General features: G+C 45.0%; 2 protein-coding genes and 1 long non-coding RNA gene across 6 annotated transcripts in view; 2 read left to right on the top strand and 1 right to left on the bottom strand.

Moving 5' to 3' along the window:
* Window positions 1-8,181, top strand: part of PEPD (peptidase D) — a 131,534-nt gene extending 123,353 nt beyond the window's left edge. For both annotated transcript variants that reach the window (XM_051629547.1, XM_051629548.1), the window contains exon 15: window positions 7,499-8,181. In XM_051629547.1, the coding sequence (XP_051485507.1) occupies window positions 7,499-7,627 (129 nt within the window). In that variant the 3' untranslated portion in view covers window positions 7,628-8,181. The remainder of the gene's footprint in view (window positions 1-7,498) is intronic.
* A 3,565-nt stretch (window positions 8,182-11,746) lies between these two features.
* CEBPG (CCAAT enhancer binding protein gamma) lies at window positions 11,747-19,130 on the bottom strand. 2 transcript variants are annotated; one of them, XM_051629551.1, is made up of 3 exons: window positions 19,012-19,127; window positions 16,239-16,464; window positions 11,747-13,817 (listed from the first exon to the last, which is right to left on the bottom strand). In XM_051629551.1, exon 3 carries the CDS (start codon window positions 13,712-13,714, stop codon window positions 13,262-13,264), a length of 453 nt encoding a protein of 150 aa, XP_051485511.1. In that variant the 5' UTR covers window positions 13,715-13,817; window positions 16,239-16,464; window positions 19,012-19,127; the 3' UTR covers window positions 11,747-13,261. The 2 variants fall into 2 exon arrangements, with proteins under 2 accessions (XP_051485511.1, XP_051485510.1); XM_051629550.1 differs by lacking the exon at window positions 16,239-16,464 and having other exon boundaries at window positions 19,012-19,130.
* Window positions 14,475-16,931, top strand: LOC127389240 (uncharacterized). Of its 2 annotated transcripts, none has more exons than XR_007890594.1 (3): window positions 14,475-14,513; window positions 16,047-16,103; window positions 16,837-16,931. It is a non-coding gene; the product is annotated as an uncharacterized LOC127389240 (long non-coding RNA). The 2 variants fall into 2 exon arrangements; XR_007890593.1 differs by lacking the exon at window positions 14,475-14,513 and adding an exon at window positions 15,262-15,297.
* Window positions 19,131-19,674: the final 544 nt, after the last annotated feature.

Below are 19,674 nucleotides of genomic sequence, written 5' to 3' on the forward strand. Positions count from 1 at the left end.
ACATTTCCCATTCACAGCCACCGCCCTCGCAGAGCATTCAGCAGTTGCAGTGGCTTCCAGTGGGTTTCCATTTTAGCAGGGCAAGCATTTGAAGGGTGCCGCATTGTTCTCTGAGCTTCCGTATTCATGCACAGAGAAGATAGAGCAGGCAGCTGCAGTGCCCCATCCTCCTCGTGGCTTTTCTGCTAAGTCTCAAGAAAGCTAACAATCACTGGCAACAGCAGTGATTTTCTGGTATGAAAAGTCACTCATTAGGAATTGTCTGCTGCTGCCATCAACTAATTTATCACTGTACGTCAGCCATGAGAGGGTAATTACTGTAACGCTTTTGGTCTGAGCTGGCTTTGAACCACCAATGCCAACAGAAAAGTGGTGTGTGCCATCACCAGTAGTGTGAGCCAGCCAGGCTCCTGAGCAGCTGCCCGGGAAGGGTCCCTCTAAGATGTTTGTGCAGCCTTACCAAGAGGCATGAGACGTTACCCTTCCTGGTACTGAGTTCCCTGATGGGGTTTGGGTGTTGTTTCTTTATCAAGACTTGCCAGCCAGCCAACTGAGATACTGGTGAACTAAAGGCAGCTAACTCTGCATTTTCGAACTGTGAGCACATTCTATAAGGCACTGCATGCTGAAGGATATTTAAAGGAACATTGTAATGCACTTGTGTAGCTTGACACTGCAACAAAAACAGGTTTAACTGTTTTTGCTTTCCTTGTAAACACTCCGTGGGAGTTTTTTCGGCAGCTGAGTTGATTCTTGGTGAGCTTTCTCTGGAAATGCTCAGCAAAGCCCATATTTTATCATTACATGCTGTGAATGCCCACTCCAGCTCTGCAGCTTGAGTGGCTCACCATGTTACCTATGAGTGTAACAGAAGTGACAGCACAGGATCTCTACCTTGGTAGTAAATTGCTGGATCAGGCACTTTTGTTCCAGAGATTTCAAGCAAAGTCTAACTTTCTCCTCTGTTTTTTGTGTAGCTTCCTGTAATGATGACTTGTAAGGAGAGCTAGCCAACAAACTTTGGTAAAAGGGGGAGCTGCCCAAAAATGATTGAGTAAAAATCTAAATCTCTGATCCCCCTGTGAACAATACATTTTACTTAGAGAGAAAAAAATAATAACACACGTACTCCGAGCCAGATGTTGTCACTTGATTTTGTCCAGGATAACGGAAATAAAATCTGAGACTGAAGTACATCTGAATATTTCTGAATTCTACACAAAAGCTGAATTGTAATGCAATCAAAATTATTTTTTCCATCTTTACAATTCTGACTTGATTCTGCATAAATACAAGATGCAATTTGTGCTGTGTAGAGTGCTTAGTTGTCTACATGCTGGTTCATTCTAGTTTATCCAGATGGAGTGTTTCTCTCAAAAGCATGTCAGAAGACTTTCTGCATGATTAAAAAGTTTTTACTGATGAATATTAATAGTACAGGGGTTAGTATTAGTGTCAGTTCTAGCTAAAGAGCTTACTACAGCTAGTCCAATCTTCCTGTAAGTTTAAAAGACAAGTACATTCTACAAAAGGAAATAAGTAGTCTGTTTCCCTCTGCAGAGCTCAGCACTAATTAAAGTATTCTTAAGTTGGTTTAGTTTAATTCACTTAAAAAATGAGCTTAAATTAATCAAAGTAACACCTCTGTAATTCTGAGTAATGCTGTCCACACAGGGGATTTGTGGATTTTAATGAATTCACCTTGAATTCATGTCTTTTTTCGGCTTTGGATAATTTTATTGACCGTGACAAGTCTCTGCAGTGAGAAGAGAAGCTCTTTTGCTGTGCCAGAAAGGGCAGGATTGTAGCCATTTACTGTACTTTGTGCTGCCTGGTGTTAGCCATAAAGAGACTGTAAAAGCTGCAAGAGCAGGAGGGAATGAGAAGCCAGAGAAGGTTTTCCTTTGCCTGCTCCTCATTGCTGCTGGCCTGAGGGGCATGTGCCAGGGGCACCAAAGCAGCCCCTGCACACACTCCAAACAGGTCTGGCAGGTCTAGCCCAGCCTTCCCATATCCCTGTAACATGGACACCCAGGCATTGGGACTCTTATCTGCTGCTCAGGGACCTCGTTACTAGAGCTCTACCAAACTAGAGCTGTTCAGGGTCAAATACAGATCCCTCTGGAAGGAGGCAAGAAGCTTTGCTAGGAGATGTGCTTCTGAGGGCACGGGCTGCCCTGTCTGAAGCCTTAAACTCTATACTTGCCAGCTATTGAGTTCAGTCCTTTGCAAGCTTCCTTGGCCAATTCCAGGAAGTTATTCTGTCACATGTACTTCAGTTCTCTATCTGCAAAACTAAGGTCCCCTGTACCAAGGTCATGTATTCTTTGGGGCAAGCTGTCCTGCGGTCGCTGGTGCAGTGCCCATCCTGGGGCACCTCTGCTCTGCCTGGACTCTGCCCACCCTGCTCTCAGAAATAAACATAGCTGTGCAAATAGAGCTGTGTGTATATGGTTGTAGATACTGCTCAGGAAAAGCAGCTGATTCCTCGGGGAAGGGGAACTAACAATGCCAAATGCTGCCCTTTAGGGTTTGACATTTCTGTTCTTCATAAGCTGATTACTGATTCATGCAGTTCATATGATGTTTTCTCAAAGACCCAGTAAAACTGTTCAAGCTTTTTTTGGCCTTATATACTCAGTCTCTGTTCAGGGTTTATTTTTCCTTAGGAGTTGTAGAACTACCACTAGACTTAATATGTGAAGACTCTATACAACCTAGAGAAAATGCTGAAAGAAAATTAAATGTTAAATACATTGCTTTCTTTCATTTGCAGATTTTTCTCATTTAAAAGTTAAACAGATTTACAAAACCCAGGACCTTGAAGATCCACTAGTATGACAGTATTTTTCAAATCTATACTACTTCCCTTACTTAAGAACAAATGTTAAACCAAATAATAAGCAGGATATTTACTTGCTTCTGCCTTGATTCACAGAGCCGTGCAGCTGTCTCTGTCCTGATTTTTATTTTTCAGAAGCTCCATTTCTGGGTTTATGGCGAATGTGTGATGTGGAATGAAATCGTTTACTCAGCAATAACCATTATGCTCATCTGCTTCTAACATTTCATATTATGCAGCAGTAATAATGTTGCATCACATTTTTAAAAAAATGTTCATAGAAAATTAGTTGTCATAGTGAAATATATAGCTTTCTTTAAAGTTCTTGTAAGAGAAATGATAGTTGTAGGCAACCCAAAAAAAACAGCTAGTTGCTTGTAAACCTTCTTTAACTGTTTTCTCTTTAGTTGTCTAATAAACAATATTAGGTTAAAGTGAGAGCAGTTGTTTCTAATCTGTATTAAAATCTAGTGTATGGCTACTTTTTGCACCTGGATGAAGGGACTGTTTGTCTGAAGTCTCTTTTCCCAACTGTATCCGTTGATTTTATATAATACATGGCCTCACCCTATTAATCTTGATTCTGTTTTATGAAATATTTATATATGGACCTTTAAAATAAAGTGTACTTGACATGAGGACGTGCTTGCGAATAAGAGGGAAGACTGGCAGTATGGTATGAGGAAGAGTCATGGTAGCTGTAGCTCGAGCCTCTCTATAAAAGATCATGATGTTGCCACTTTGTGTAATGTGGTAACAGGGAAGAGCCCTCCCCAGCCCTGCAACCTACCCACCTGCCCCTGGGTTTGACTTAAGCTCTCTCCTAGCCATTCCCCCCAAAATTCAGAAGTCAAACCCTGCTCGTGGTAAGTTTGCTCTATTACAAATTATTGGTGAGTTGATGGCCGAGTCAAAATAAGTCCCCTTGGCTACATGCATCTGCCTCTGTAGGATACCAGCTATAAAAGCAGAGATGTGGATCCTTCAGCCGGACAGAACCATATGTGCTAATTTACTTTGTGGGGCAGCACATGTGGCCCATGTCCTGTCATCGTTCCCCAGACAAGTCTCCCACTCTTGCAGGGATAGTATTGCTGCTTTCCACAGACATAATCAAACAAATGCTCAATAGATTTTTTTAAAAGGAGGCATGTCACCAGTGGTCTTTTTTAATTACATGTGGGATCTGTCATCATGCAAACCTGGACTATTTAATTGGCTAAAATTGTTTCTTGATTCTCAAAAGCCTTTTATATATATATCATCATGCAAAAGAAATGAATGAGTGCTACAACCCCCTTCCCTTGGAAGATAACACAGGAGGCTCTGGGGAGCATGACTGTATTAGTAAGTCAGGACAAAGTGCGAGGCTGTATATATAGCTGACAGCAGCCCTGACAGTTAACTCCTGTGCTGTCCTTGGCTGTGCCTGCAGAGCCCGGCTGTGGGACAGAGTTGGGACCACTGAGTCAAGCCACATGACAGTCTGTTGCTGGTGTTACGCAGTTGTGCAACCAGGTCCATCTAGACAGATCATGCCACTACCCTTGATAAGAAAAAGGCATTTTAGGGACAGTCCTGGCATTCCTGGCCACTCCTTTGCAGGAGTACTTTTTGAAGCATGCCATTTCACATGGAAAAAGCAAACCCTCCCCTGGGGTGTTTGCAGAGTGCTCTGAAAGTTTCTGGTGCAGACAGCTTCACACCTCGGTTTGCTGTTCCTTTAAGCCATGTCTGATTCCAAACCACTTTGTAGCCCTGAAACAAGCAGTACTTTTGAACAAAGAGGCTGCAAACAGGGGCAGCTCTGAGAGCAAGTTTCATAACCACTGTCCCCCACTGGGAAAGGCAGTCCCAAGCCAGTGAGCCTTGCCAGGCAGATCCAGTGTCTTTTGTCCATTTGGACAGAAGACAAGACCAAATGCTGGACTCTCCTGTAGGCAAGGTTCTGCAGGTCCTCTGAAGCTGCTTCTCGCTGCTGCTGAGTTTAAGCTTGTTTTGAAGGAAAAGAGCAAATGCAAAAATTTCCACCCACTTGAGAACCTGTGTTCTTCTGCACTTGTGTTGCTTTTAGGCAAAGGAAAAATGTACATTGAGAGCAAGAAGACAGTCTTTTGTGTTACAGCAAGCACTCATTTCAGGTGAGATTCATCCAGGCAGGGGAATGGTTAAATCCTGAAGAAAGAGCTGGAGCTTTCCTAGGAGTGATGGCTGAGGCCCCATGGGAGCAGTGGGTCTGTGCACCTCCAGCTACATCCCAAAGACCATTTGGAGTTGCTGATGGTGAGCAGGCCAGGAGACAGTGCTGGATCCCCCACTTTTCACAGCAACCTACAGCTTTGGTTATATAATCATTTAACAGTTTCTCCTATATGATGATTTGCTGTGTGTGACACTCCATACTGATGGGTTTTCCCATCCTCCCCTGTTTGGTACCTCTCAGTTCCCTGTTGCAGGCGGTTCCAGCACCTCCCTGTGCTTGCCTCATTCAGGGTATCTTGCTTCTCACCTCCACCAAGATGTCCCCTTCCTGGACTCCTCAGCCAGCCACATCTCTCTTTGTCCATTATTTGTCAATCCTGTCTTGCTTCACTGTATCTTCCTTCCCCTGCTCCTTTCATCACTCTAGCTGCATTTTCCAGCTCCTTCCCCATCCTGATTTTCTCTTGTTGCCTAGACAGGGCACAGTATTGACAGACACCTTGTCCCAATTGTTCTTCCCTCTCTCTCTTAGTCTGGCTTTCATCTGCTCTGCTTTCAAATCAGTCCATCCTCTCAAAGAGTGTTGAGGTATTGGTGAATGCATGAAACACTGAACTGGAATACAATTTTTTTCTTTTTTTGCTGATCTTCCTGGTTAAGCAGATTAATTGTGGCTGATATTTCTCTGTAGCATAAACACTGGGGATTTTCAGCTCAAGCAGGTGAAGGTTTGAGAAGATACTCTCTCCATAGGCAGAGTCAGCTCCAGCTTTGGCTGAGGCTCACCTCTGCTCTCAGGTTTGCTTTTGCACTAACATTTTTACTTTCCACATGAACTCTGCACCCTGCTCCATTTACACTGGCGTGCCTGCCAACATGAAGCCTTGGCTTCCACCATGTCACCAGATCTGTCCCCCTGGATTCTGGCACTTTTGCAGGGCTCACCTGATAGCAGCAGGTTTTTGGCAGGGGCTGGTCCACCCAGACAGGCTGCACCTGGATCCAGAGCCTGCAGGGCAGAGGCTGGGGGCTGCTGCAAAGACAGAGGGCATCCTTCACCTTCAGATACAATGTGACTGTCTAGCAGAATCCTTGGGCTGTTTTTTGCTCAGCTGGCCAAATTTGAAGCAATGAATCAAAAACCACACCCTGGTAAAATCTGTTCAAGTGCATAGAGTAGCTGAGTGTGTTGCTGATTTCCTCTTCGGCAGCAAGGCACTGGCCTTTTGCGTACACCGAGCATCAGGAGCCTCTTGGCTCTCAAATTTACAGCTGTCCAAATCAAATGTGTGAATTCAATGGAGTTTGTTGATTTAATTTTGCTTTATAATACACTTAACTTGATACCAAGCAAAAGAAATAATCTGGCAAAGACATCATTAAACAATTTAATAAGGACTGGATGACTCATTTTGTTTGAACAAACGGATTATTTTGCAATCAGAAGTACAAATGTTAACCAGCTTTATTTTTAGTTGAAAATGTCAAGAGGTCAGAAACAATTAAAGCAACTGTAAGGTGGGAGTCCCCAGAGTTTATGTTCTCTTGGATTTACACCTTACTAAAATTGCTTTTATTGCAGCTTAGCAACTTACTAACATTTTTCTGATAAGATAATGGGAAATGACTGTGTAGGCATATTTACCGGTAAGAAGAGATTAGAGTCAAACAGAAATGGAGCATACTTTTCATCTTAACAGACCAAGAACTGGAGAACTGAGAGGATCTGCTTTTTTCGTTGCATGATTTGAAATGTAGTGATTGTGTTTTAAAAGGAATGTCTGACCTGTTTAGGACTTTCTTATCAGCTCAAAATTCAGTGTTTTGAATATCGCTACAAGGTATTCCATGTTGCAGTTCCTTCTCTTAAAGTTTATTGTGTTTAGAGAAAAATGAATGTATGTTTAAAGGCAAGGAGCAACTAACTGCAGCTCAGCAATGGGACCACTTGGAGAACATGCACTTTGGATGTCAGGAGGCACTGCTGAACCTGTCCCTAGCAAGCCCTACGCTAGAAGGCTGGAAGCAAATTCAGAGGAGAACATTTCTTTTGCTGCTCCTGACATGAGGGGGTTGAGATCTATTGGCCCCATGTAATTGCACAGCATGAGCTTACTGATGCAACATCTCTCTCAGCCTGTCCCTGGTGTCCCCAACATGGCAGAGGCACCACCTGAGTCACCTGTGGGGCCACCACGTCCTGCAGGGCTGCTCTGCCAGGGTCACCATAGAGCCTGTGGGATCCCAGGAGGGTGGCAGGGGCTGATGGCCCAAGGCCTACAGAGCTCTGCAACAGGGTGTGGTGGTGATGGGCAGTTCTGGTGCCTGCAGTGCGTTGCTCTGCCTGGTGTTGCATCAACACCACAGACTGCAGCACACCTTGTGCTCTTGCTGCCTTTATGTGCTTCTCATCCCCAGCTGGATATGTTGGTAACCACGTGTTCTCTGTAACAGGTCCGGATCGAGGATGACATCGTGGTGACAGCCGGTGGAATGGAGCTGCTAACGTGTGTCCCACGTACTGTTGAAGAAATAGAGGCTTTCATGGCAGAAGGCCAAGGCAGTGCCAAGTCATTTCATTAACCAGAAGCAGGGAACTTCAGGGTGATACTTACTGTCTCACTAATCAGTCATCATTCTGATTTAATGCTGCAGCATATAAAATAAAATGCATCCATCTCTTACTAGCAAGGGAGACAGGCAGGCTTTAAGCTGGAATTATTAATTCATTAAAAATTAAGGTAGCAGGCTTCAGCACTTGATATCCAGGTGACTCAAATGCTGCTGCTTGCAGTCAGCAGTTCACATAACCCAAGTGCCACCTGAATAACCCTGCTGCATTATCAGTGTGGCTTATTCTTCTCTCACATCTGAGCTCAGACATATTGTGCAATTAAATCTGAATTTTGATGATTGAGACTCTTTAAAATACCAAATGGATTACCTGAATGCCTTCGGCAATTGTAACAATCTTAAGTCCTTTTTTAAACTTCATCACAAGTACTACAAAAAACATAGAAGACAAATCAACTGGTCTCAGTGGACATCATGATACTTACATTTTTTGTACCAATCTTACTGCAGCGTCAATGGACTAAGCAGAATCAAATTTTTATTAAACTTCAATCTTGGCATTATTTATGCTCACAACTTTGTGATCATTATGCTCGTCTGCTTCTATTCCTGCTTCTTTATCTGACCTTCCTACCCATTTGTGCTCTGGAAACTTTGACCCTTCATTAGCCAGATTTTTCTGCTCTGGGTAGTGGGTGTACTGATCCTTTACACACAGCCCAATGCTTACTAGATTTGTCCATCCATTTGTTCCTTACAAACAGATCCCCGTGGTGTTCACAAGCCTTTGAAATTGCAAGAAGGGAGTACCTTTGCTATAGGGCTTAGGGTCATTCAGCACCATGTGCTGTGCAAAATGAGTTATTTTTAACTGTCCAGTGTTAGCCAGTTCAGAATGAATGAATGTAAGTTTTATTTGGATACACCACAAACATTAATAATGATCATTAAATTATTTTCCATTCATACAAGATTTAAATTACTCAGAGAAGCCTTTCTTTACTGTAGGTGTTCATCAGCCTGCAGGAGAATAAATACATTTCTTGCATCATAAAATAGCATGAGCTGCTGTAACTACATAAAAATAATCTTGCTTGCTTTATGAACACATCAAAACTCCTGTTTGGTCTTCAGGCTCCATTGCAGTTTGACTGCAAAGCCACTTCAGAACATCCCTCTACCATGTCAGTGGGAACTGAAATCACAGCAGGATGTCATGGCCTTTCTGGTTCTCACTACTTGCCAGATGAGGATTTTCCCACTGTGAAGAGATTGGCTGACTTGATCATCTCAGCATCTTGGTTCTGTTCCTCACATCCTGGAGCTGGCACAGGTGATGGGCCAACTTCTGGGTGCCCACAAGCGCCCGTCTTACGTGGGATGTACAACACAATGTAGGCTTGGATGGTATCAAAAAATGTGTTGCTTTGTTCCCCCCCACCTGCGACTGGATCTAGGTCTGAAATGATTGCTGTGAAAATTGTCAAATATGTTGCTCTACAGAGAGCTCTTTTTGCTAACTGAGTTGATCTGTGTGATGAGAACCTGCTCTTTATTCACAACAGCTTGGGGATCCATTGCTGAATAGGAAACTGCACATTGGAGACCAGAGAAACACATTGTGAAATAATCCAGAGGACTCGACTCTTTGCATTTAATGTCACTTCATTAACAAATGAGCCTATTTACATTTTTGAAAGGTTGCTCAGCATTGGTTTGTAAGACGTAAGTGCAGGAGGTCTTGACTGCAAAGGGGAAGGGTGAGGAGGGGAGGGTATGCAATCAGCAGCTTGTATGTGCTGGTGCTTCCTTCTGGGATGACTGCAAGTCTTGTACCTCTGAAACACAGTACTTGTGTAGAGGACATCAGGCTTGGCTTTGGTAGCTTTGCATATATGAGAACACAGAAACTACATTGGCACTGCTTTGTACCCATATCCCCTTAAAACTTGGGGAGATTTTTTCAGTGCAGGATGGTGCTCATGGCCTCAGCCTTGTTCCCTCCACATCCAAGTGCGTTCCTGTGGCATGCTCCAAACACGCCCATGGGATCACTCATTGCTCTGGGCACTCTGAAACCTGCTGTTATTTGGGTTCAGTCACAGTTGCTATTTTAAAGTAACACTTCACAGATTTTCAAAAAAATAGAGTTTTGGAACTGTTTCAACTACGCCATAACCCCAGCCTAGTTAATAGGCCTTTCCCTGCCTATGATTAATCTTGGCAAATATTGGGCTCTGCTGCTGCAGAACAGGTCGAGCAATCTGGTGTGCTGCAGGAGGCAGAACTGGTTCTGCTTCAACATGTACCAGCAAACTAACACTACCACGAGTTCCTGGGGGGGGGAAGCGCTCACTCACGTAACCAGCTTCTCTGTTGTTTTGCTTGCCCAAAACATGGATACATTTTGGTCTGGGATGGTGCACCTTTTTTCCTTCATAATCAGGCCCATGAACTTGGTGAATATAAATTTCATCTTTCCTTCCAGAAGTCTTCTGTAATTATCATAATTTTTATCCACTTAAGCAAAAAGTGAATTAGAACTTTTTTCTAAATTAGCATTGAGGGTGAAGGGGGAAAGCAGAGAAGTAAGCCTTTTAAAACAGGCAAGGTGATATTTAATACACTTAAAATGTATTAGTGTGGAGGGAGGAAATACAGGTTACGGCAAACTTAATTTTTTTCTACACTGGGATATTTTAGGCTGTTAGCTGTCATGTTTCCCTAAATGTCTTGATGTTCCTTGATGCAAACAGACTTGAATAGTGGCACCAAAGTAACAGAAAGAGTGTTATATTGACCAAGTTATATGTTTTGAAAGATCTGAGCACTTATGAACAACTATATTGAAATTGCTTCAGCTCCCTGGGGCTGGGTGCACTCTGGATTTATCTGCCATGCCACTGACACTGCTGCAGCTACAGGGTATAGGTAAAGTGGTAGAGGATCCTAATGCTCCTGGAGGAGAAGTGAGAAAACGGGAATGTTTCCTGCTGAAACATGCAGAGCTGTAATGCTCCTTCTTGTAGTGACAGGCACTGTATTCTGTTGTTAAGAAAAATGTGTCAAAAGGAAAACCTTAAATTTTATAGGCCTAGACTGAATTTTTCTTGTGTAGATGTGTATTTATTCCAACCTTAGGCAGAAGAGTCATCCCAGTCACCTAGGTATGGTTGTTCTATGCCTTGCATAGTGGGAGGGGTAAGATTGAGGCATTCTGCTGTCACACAGCTAGGGCTGCTCCACCTTCGGGCAAAGAGAGGGAAAGCCTCACCTCTGCCTGTTTCTTGGGGTTCTGAGATATTTTGGCAGGAGGGGCTTAAAATAATAGAGTAATGCTTTTCTTGTAACCAAACTCTGATTGAGGATAGATTTAAAATAATATTTTTGTATAGTCTTGGGTTTATGGCTTCACATATCTAAGCAATGTGCTGCACACAGCCTGTGTGCTTCCCTAGGCAAACAAAGCAAGTGTGGAGTCTGCTAAGCCAGAAATGTCATTTTGCAAACAAATGACTTTTCATAACTCAATGGTTTTGTTTTAAACAAGAATGAAGTGGAATCGGAGCTGTCAGGAATTACAAGGGGAGAAGTCACCCTCCAGAGCATCAGAAAGAGTATTACTCCCTCTCAAAGAAATTTAGGAAATAATCTTCACCAAAATCAGAAAGAAATAGCAGAGATTTGGAGCCCCCATTCTGGTTATTAGGGGTGGACCCCACATCAGCCTGTCAAACCACCTGCAGCACAACAGGGCCACACAGACCCAATTCACGGAGCAGAGAGCCAGGGAAGGGAGCAGCTCCTGCCTTTTGCACCAGAGTAGGTGCACAGCTAACAGATGTTTTCAGGTCATCTTTTTCCTTGGTAGTTTTTGGTGTTCTGTTCCTAACCCTCCCCTTTAATTGCAGTACATTTTCAGTTTTAAATGTTTTGGAGTTTGTGTGCTTTTTTGTTAAATCAGGAATTCAGCCAAAACTGCAGTTTCTGATTCTTTCCATTGAGTAAAAACCTGACTGGAAGACAGGAATGGAAACTGTTGCACTAATTACTCAAAGATAGCTGCTTGAGGTGGGCACCTTTGTACTTCAGGGAAATAGAAAAGGGACAGGAAAAATGAGGCCAGCATTAGAAGCAAAAGTTTTTTTATTAGCTTCTGGTATTTCAACCCTACCTACTTAAGCTGCAGCTAGAATCAAAAAAACCCCATATCTTTGTAAAAAGACTGCCATAATCCAAAACAATCCATAAAAGTTTTCCACATGTATTAAAAATTTAAATTCAAAAAGAACTTTTTACGGTTTCATTTTCTAACAACATCTTCATAGAGATAATATCCAAATTCTCTTCCTAAGTACAGATACAAGGCAAACAAGCATCCTACAAAATAATCTATGAATAAAGGTAATGTAGGAGGGAAATTAAGACAGTGTAATAATCCACTAGCCAGACACACAGGTTAAATGTAACACAACCATAACGTCAGTGAAATATTAAAAAATGAAAATAAATTAAGGTTACATCAAAGTTCCTGCTTTAGTTTTATTGTTTAAATCCTCAATATACTACATACCACTGCTTTATGGATCATGGCAAAGACTTAGCACTAGCATTAAAAAAGTTGCTATAGAAAAACTGCTATGAAAATAAAACAAGACCCAAAAAACTCCTTCACACCACTGTATGATGACTATAGAAATTCCACTGAACAGCATTTCAAACTGGGGCCATTTACTTTAAAAGTTATTGTGAACTTATGTAAGACCTTGGTTGCAAATCTGAACAGCCATGAAAATGGAGATTAATGTCAATGAGCAGTGATACCTGCACCCCATCAGGAATGCAATTTTGCAGAGCACACGTTTTTGGTAGCATTCTGACATTTTCTGAAAACCAAAATCTTGTTCTCCTAGGCTCCAGCCACTATGTGCGCAATGTGAACACAGGCTTTAAAGGCGTTGTCAGTGTGCTGCTTTATCTCTTGTACATGATGCTTCAGACTCATTTGCCATTTGGAAGCCAATTGCCTGTATATATCATCATAGCCTTTTGCTATTTTTCTAGAAAACAGCAGTAAGCATCCTAGCTCACTACTTCTATGCCCTCCCCATTAACTATAACTGGACAGGAAAGACCTAAGTGGTACTTTATAGGACTTGCTCTACAGATTTATAGTCCACCAAACAGGAAAGCTAACACCCTTCACAGCCTTAGCAGTTTTGTAATATGTGATGGAGAAAACAAAGGGCTTAAATACATTGAAAGGTATTTAAAAGACATTTTATCCAATTATTAGTTTGATATTACAGTGAACCATCCTGCTGTATTCCTCTCATTTTGTAAGCTAGAAGGTGGTAAGTGAACATTTCTGTGAAAATGCTACTTTCCTAATACTAAGTTCCTTGTTGACTATGACTTTAGATCTGCATTTATTAGATAAATCTTTTAGAGGCGAAAAATATTTAGAACAAATACCTTAAGCAGTTTCTGGTTTAATTTTAACAAATCTTCAGTGTTAAACCTAAAAAGAAGAAAATCTCCACAAAATGATGGTTAAGAGAGCAGAGTTTTTGGTTGGTGACTGCATGGGTGTTGCAGACAAGCTGCACCTCGAGCGTTCATTTCATAAGGTTGCAACGGTGTCTACTGTCCATTGTTTTCTGGATTTGTTGTGGTGGTTTCAGTGCCAACAGGTTGCACATTGTCTGCAAGATTGTGTGCGTGCTCGAGGAACAAGTCTTTCAGTACACTCAGCTCCTTGGTCAGGAGCTTAATTTTTGCCTCTAAACGTTCATTTTCTTCTTTCAGCTGGTTGACTCTTTGCAGCGTGTCTTGTGCTTTCTGTTTGCTTTTTAACCGGCTCTTTTTCACTGCCATGTTGTTGCGCTCTCTGCGCTGACGATACTCATCGCTGTTTCTATCCACAAAGGAATTTTTCTTTCCTTGTTTGCTCGGAGGCACAGCTTTGCCTCCACCACCAGGACTAATGGGCACCAGCTGGGGAACCTGCTGCAAACCACTGGTGTGTGCTTGGGTGTGAATCACGCTTACTCCGTTGGCATCTGTCGTGGTGTTCTGTTGGGATGTCTTGCTCATTTGGACAGGCTCTTCTTGGACACAACAGAATTTATTAAGAGACTGAAAACTTGCTTCTACAAGGCGTCTCCAGGTCTTCACATGGATTAAGGGCAAGGTGAACCTAGTGGGGGGGGAAAAAAGCTATTACAGCTGATGGCTTCAGCTACAATCTTATACATCACTTTAGCATTTAGCATAAGGTACTGGTGGTACATCTGGCAAACATATCACAACTGGGCTGGTAGGGGACAAGCTGCCAACTACATTTCAGAAGCCTCTTGAATGTATTTGGATTGGAAGGGACTGTTACTGGGTCATCTAGTCAAGCTGTTTGCATTGTTCACTGGCTTTACTCAGTTATTCCAAAGCCATCCCTGATGGATGGGTGTCTAGCCTAGCCTTGCATATCTCCAGTTTCACAACCTCTGTCTTGGCAACAGGTTCCACTGTCTAACTTTTCCTCCAGTTATATAATTTTCTTAATTTGCAGACTGAAGTTTTCCTTTTGCAGCTTAAACCTATTAACAGCTTGACTCTTGACCAACAGGAGTACTTGATCCTTGTCCTCTGCAGAGCATCCCCCTGGGTGTATGCACAAAAAAATTCCGCCCTGGTCTCTTTTCTCTGGAGTAAGGGTGCTCAGACCGTCCAGCTTTTCTCTATCATCTTAGAGCACTTGCTTTTGAAGATGATGTCCAAACTGGTAACTCTAATGTCTCACTAGTACTGAGTGGAAAAATAATCTATGGAAAAAGGTAGTGTGCTGCAAAGGCCATGACTGACTGACATTAAAGGAACCCCTGCAACCACAAGCAAGGTAAGACAAGCTAAGCCTGTAACAGTACTGTAACAAGCAGGTGGGACAGGAACACAGGGTGATGGCAGTGTGAAAATCACTACACAGCAATCATAGCAAGACTGCAGCCACAGCTGACTCATCCACAAAATATGTTCCCCTGCTGTAGCTCCTTCACCAGTCATTGTCCACTCTCCAGCAGACAAACAGGCCTGACAGGTAGGACACCCTCTCACCTGACTCATGTTCTCCCAATGCCGAGGTCAGCCTGCCCCTGACCCTACTGGTGGCACAAAGAGGACTCCACCAGAGCTGCTACAGGGACACGGCCCTGGCAAGGCTAACAGCTGCTCCCCGTCTCTTCCCATCTCATGGGATGACCTCCTAAATGTCTGGGAGATAAGTCTGGAAAGAAGAGGGGAAGGGCAAGAGGGTTGTCTTAAGTTCCTGAAATGCCTATCTGTGGCTCCAGTGAAAAGTACTCAGTAAATGAGTGATTTCTTGTCGTTGTCCTGGTTAAAGAAATGTATCTTAACAGGCATAAAATAATCCTACTCCATGCTCAGATTCCATTGCAATGGTGCAGCTTTATGCTCTGTCACTCACGTACATACAGTATCAGAGGAGTCATGCTCAACATCCTCCTTCCCCATCCTCAAGAGAACCCACTGGGAAAGCAAGCAGCTGAAGTTAGCAGTGGGCAATGCTACCAGCCCAGTGTCCAACCCAGGGGTCATGGCTTGCATCAGAAACGGCACAAGAGGTGGATGACTGGGCTGCTGTGTCTGGCTGATGAATGGATGCGGTGAGACATTTGTAAACCAGCTGCTGTGTGTCACTGGTCATTGTGAACTCAGGGGTTCATCAGCTGTTTACTGTTAGTTTTTCTCAGCAGTTTGAATTGCTATTCTACCTTTTGCCAGGGTAGCACTAAAAAGGTTTAAATTCTACTGTCTAGGTCTATTGCAAATTTTCTTCCATAATGAGGGAGACAGAAAAAGATGCAGCTGCAGAGTATGGTTCAGTAAAATTAATGGAAAAGCCTAGTAAGCTTGTCTCCAGTGTTACTCAGAATTAACATTCTCTGTCACAGAGAAGTCTTCTCACTTAAGTGGAGAAGATGTGTGATTAGAATCATGCCCTTCCTATCAAGAAATGTTTTTTTATTTTTTATATTTCAGGATAGAAAAAGACCATCAACACTTTAATGTCTGTATAGGTAAATCTATATAAATACATGCCTTTGTATTTAGTAGTTTCCTGATTTCAACTCTTTAAGCAACTTTTGTTGCTTAAATTCTGACTGAATATGCAATTTGGTTCAGCAGTTAAGCTGAATTGTACGGCTAACAAGATGTCACAGTGCACAAAGACCAGGCTGGCAGGTAGTAGCTGTGCATGTGTGATTGCACGTTTTTAGGCAAGATGCAAGTGCATGTTTTGTCTCAGCTTTATTTGTAATGTTTTACTTGTGTTCCCCATGCAGAGACACCCCTTATGTAACAAGTTTCTTATATCACCAGGTTCCATGTGCTATCTTTTTCTATGCTGCAGAATTACAGAATGCCAGGTTGGAAGGGACCTCAAGGATCATCTGGTCCACCTTTTTAGGTAATACTATAGTTTATATCAGATGGCTCAGCACCCTGTCAAGCTGAGACTTGAAACAATCCAATGTGGGGAAATCTACTATTTCCCTTGGGAGACTATTCCAATGTTTTATTGTCCTCATGGTGAAAAATTTACCTCGTGTCCAATCAGAATCTCCCTAGAAGGAACTTGTGCCCGTGACCCCTTGTCTTTTCCATGTGACTCCTTTTAAATAGGGAGTCTCCATCTTCTTGGTAGCCATCCTTTATGTATTGGAATGTTGTAATAAGGTCTCCCCAAAGCCTTCTTTTCTCATGGCTGAACAAACCCAGTTTTCTCAGCCTCTCCTCAGAACATTTCCTTCAGACCTCTACAAATTCCCCTGTAATTCAAATGAAAAAATATTTGCTCCATTAAGCTGAATTGTAATAGAGTATTTTAGTAGGACAATACACAGATATGAGCAGAGAAGAGGAATCTGTGTCACACCTCTCAAGCAAGTGTTCCAGCCCTACTAAAACACATCTTCCTCAATTCCTTCCCACTATAACTGATCCATTTTGTATTGAATAACTATTTAATGACTTATCTGATGGTCAGAACTCTTACCTGGGAGGGATGACACCTGGATTCTTGTCCTGCTCCAACTAATATTTATGCAAAGCAAGTAGAACTAACTGTACTGCATCACAGATAACCCAGGACTGGTAAGAATTGAGCCCTGACACTGATTTTTCTCCCTGGTTATTTGAAGGCTGGATCCTGTTACCAATTGTCAGTTCTTCCAACAGAACAGGAGGGAAGACTATCCAGGATATCAACAGGTGCTATGGGGCATCCTTCAGGGAATACTGCAAGGAGATTTAAAGGCAGCAGGTATGAGACATACAGAAGGGGCTGTCACAAAGAGTGAGGTAAAGGACACACTAATAGGGAGGGGCCCCATGGGTGGGGAGGCAGACGGATCTCAGTTTGTTTCTCAGACATGGTACCACACAGATGCAGCTGCTCCACTCCAAAAACAGGTTGGTTTCCTGTGAAGGGGTGATAGCCCCACCTATCACAGCAGGAGGCAGCTCCTCAGGGAGTCTCCCAGCATCTTTTTCCCATAAAGCTGCTCATTAGCTTGTGCTCTGCCACAGCCCTAGGCCAGTTCCACCCAGCACATGGTAGTGTTTTCAGTGGCCAGTTAGAACTGCCTTGTTCTCTCCTTGGGCCACCAGCTAGCCACCCAGGACACCAACTGGCCACCCACTACAGCATAATAGCTTCTAACTCAAGAGGTGTCTTCTCAACCAGAGAGATGTTTCTTACTGCCTGACAGCACTCCTCAGGGACAAGCAAATCAAGGCCTCTATTATCTTTGCTTTCACCCAAAAGGAAAAAAAAATATCTTAAACTTCCAAATGTTTGTTTTGGCAAAAATCAAAATATGTGGTTTTGTTTGTTAATTAAACCCTTTTTTTTTTTTTTACTTAGCAGGGAAAAAATACAAAGCTTTTCTCTGCTCCTCTTCTGAGCTGTGACTGTTGATTCTGATTGTGAGAGTAACTTTACTGTACAAATGCCCTCAGCTGTCTTGTCTAATGCAAAGTGAGTCCTAACCTCAACAGCAGTAGGTGGCCTCCCTTTTCTACCATCTTCAGTAGGAAGACCCTTGTAAATCCAGATAACCCTGTGCAAAGAACAGCACCAGTTTGCAGAATCGCTCCTGCATGGTTTGATGCACACACACTCTCACAGGCAGGTTAGTAGGTGTTGATGGTAACTGGCACATACTGAAGGCTAGGCAACAGCTTTTTTCAGACTCAAACTTGTCATCTGTTGCCATAGCTGACAACATCACTTTCTCTTTTTTTTTTTTTCTCAGAATCTCCTTTTTTTTTCCATACAAGAAAAATGCACTTACAACATCCTTAAAAAATGTGTTTGGAATGTGTAAAGTATGTCCTTTAATTGCAGGTGAGCAGCATTGATGACAGAATGACTAGCAATCCCAGATGCCAGGAGGCAAGGAGGTACCAATTTGACTCTGTCCTTTGAAATGTAATGAAGGTAGTAGCTATATCTAAACTTTAACTAATTCCTTACATCCAGAAGTTTTTAAAAATATGAATTGTTGTACTTTGTGAAGAGGCATTGTAACCAGCACGACACTATTTCTGAGGGGAGTATTGAGTTACCAGAGTGACTGCTATTTCCAACCAGATGTTAGAGCTAAAACCAACGTCAAGGGTTCTGCAATAGATCTGTTTTGAAAGTTGTGTCTGGAGCTATAAAAACTTGTTAGGAACCCCACAGATTTGTCATGACATTCAAAACTCCCTTGAGAAGCTAGAAAAGAAGAACACCAGTTGTTAAAGCACGGCATCTGACCGTGGCTCAGGGTTGCTCCCGGGATCCCGCGGCCTGTCCCGCTCCGGTGGGCGGCCCCGCGGCGTTAAGCCCGCGCTCGGAGACCCGCTCCCCGGCCAGGCCGCAGGACAAGCCGTCAGGACGGCCTGGCCCCGCTGTCTAAAGCTCCCGGAGGACCCTCGGCCCGGCCGCGGAGCGGGGGAGCCCGGAGGGGCCGCAGCCGGGGACCGGGCCCGCCCCTCCCCCGCGGGCCCCTGGCTGCGACATCGCCGCCCTTCCCTGCGGGCCGCGGCCCCGGGGCCGCCCCCGCCTGCTCCTCCTCCTCCCCGGCCCGTGCGGGGCGCGGGGCTTCCCGGCGCTGCCAAGCTGTGACTTCACCGGGGGAGGGAAGGGACGGGGAGGCAGGGCCGCCCGCCGATTGCATCATGCGCTCCCATGCGCGGCGCCCGCCGCGGCACCCGCTGCGACTCGGCGGGAGGGAGAGAGGCGGGCGAGGGCCGGCCCGGTGCCCCCCCTCGCCGCCCCCCCCCGCTCCGCGCCCCGGCCCCGCCGCCCCCCGCGCGGCCGCGCTTACCTGTGGCGGGGCGAGCGGAGGCGGCGGGAGGGGCCGGGCCGGGCCCGAGCCTCTTTCTTTCACGCGCGGCTGCGGGCGAGCGGCGATTGCGACACCCCCCGCTGCGCCCGCCCCCTCGCCAATCGCCGCCCCGCCGGCCCGGGGTGATGCAAGAGCCGCCCGGATTGGCAGCCGCCGCGGCCAATCGCGGCCCCGCGCAGCGCGAGGCGGTGCGGGCTGCCGTGCCGCGGGGCCGCTGCGTGTCCCGCGGGCTGCGCCTTGGCCGGGCGGGGCGGCGCCGGCTCCGCCCGCCGCCTCGGGAGCCCCGCGGGGCGTCAGGGCCTCCGCCTGGCTCCGCGCTTTTCGGCTGTTGCCGCCGGGAGGGAGGGAGGGAGGGAGGGAGGGAAACCCGCTGCGCGGCCACGCGTGTCCCCGGCGAGGCTGGCTGCGCCCCGGCCCTGCCTGCGGCCGCCACCTTCCCGCCCCGTGACGGGGCGGAGGGCTGAGGGGGAGTGCGGACGCCTCGGCCCCTCCCGCGGCTGGCGAGGAGCGGGGGTCGCGGCCGTGGCCCCGCGGCCTGTGGGGAGCCCGGCGGCCGCCCCTGCCTCCGGTGGGGCGTCAGGACGGGCCTGACGCGTCCCCTCAGCCCGCGGGGAAGGATCCGAACCCGTGTTTCCCCCAGAA

The sequence above is a fragment of the Apus apus genome, chromosome 11, assembly GCF_020740795.1.
Source record: "Apus apus isolate bApuApu2 chromosome 11, bApuApu2.pri.cur, whole genome shotgun sequence".
Taxonomy (NCBI): Eukaryota; Metazoa; Chordata; class Aves; order Apodiformes; family Apodidae; genus Apus; species Apus apus.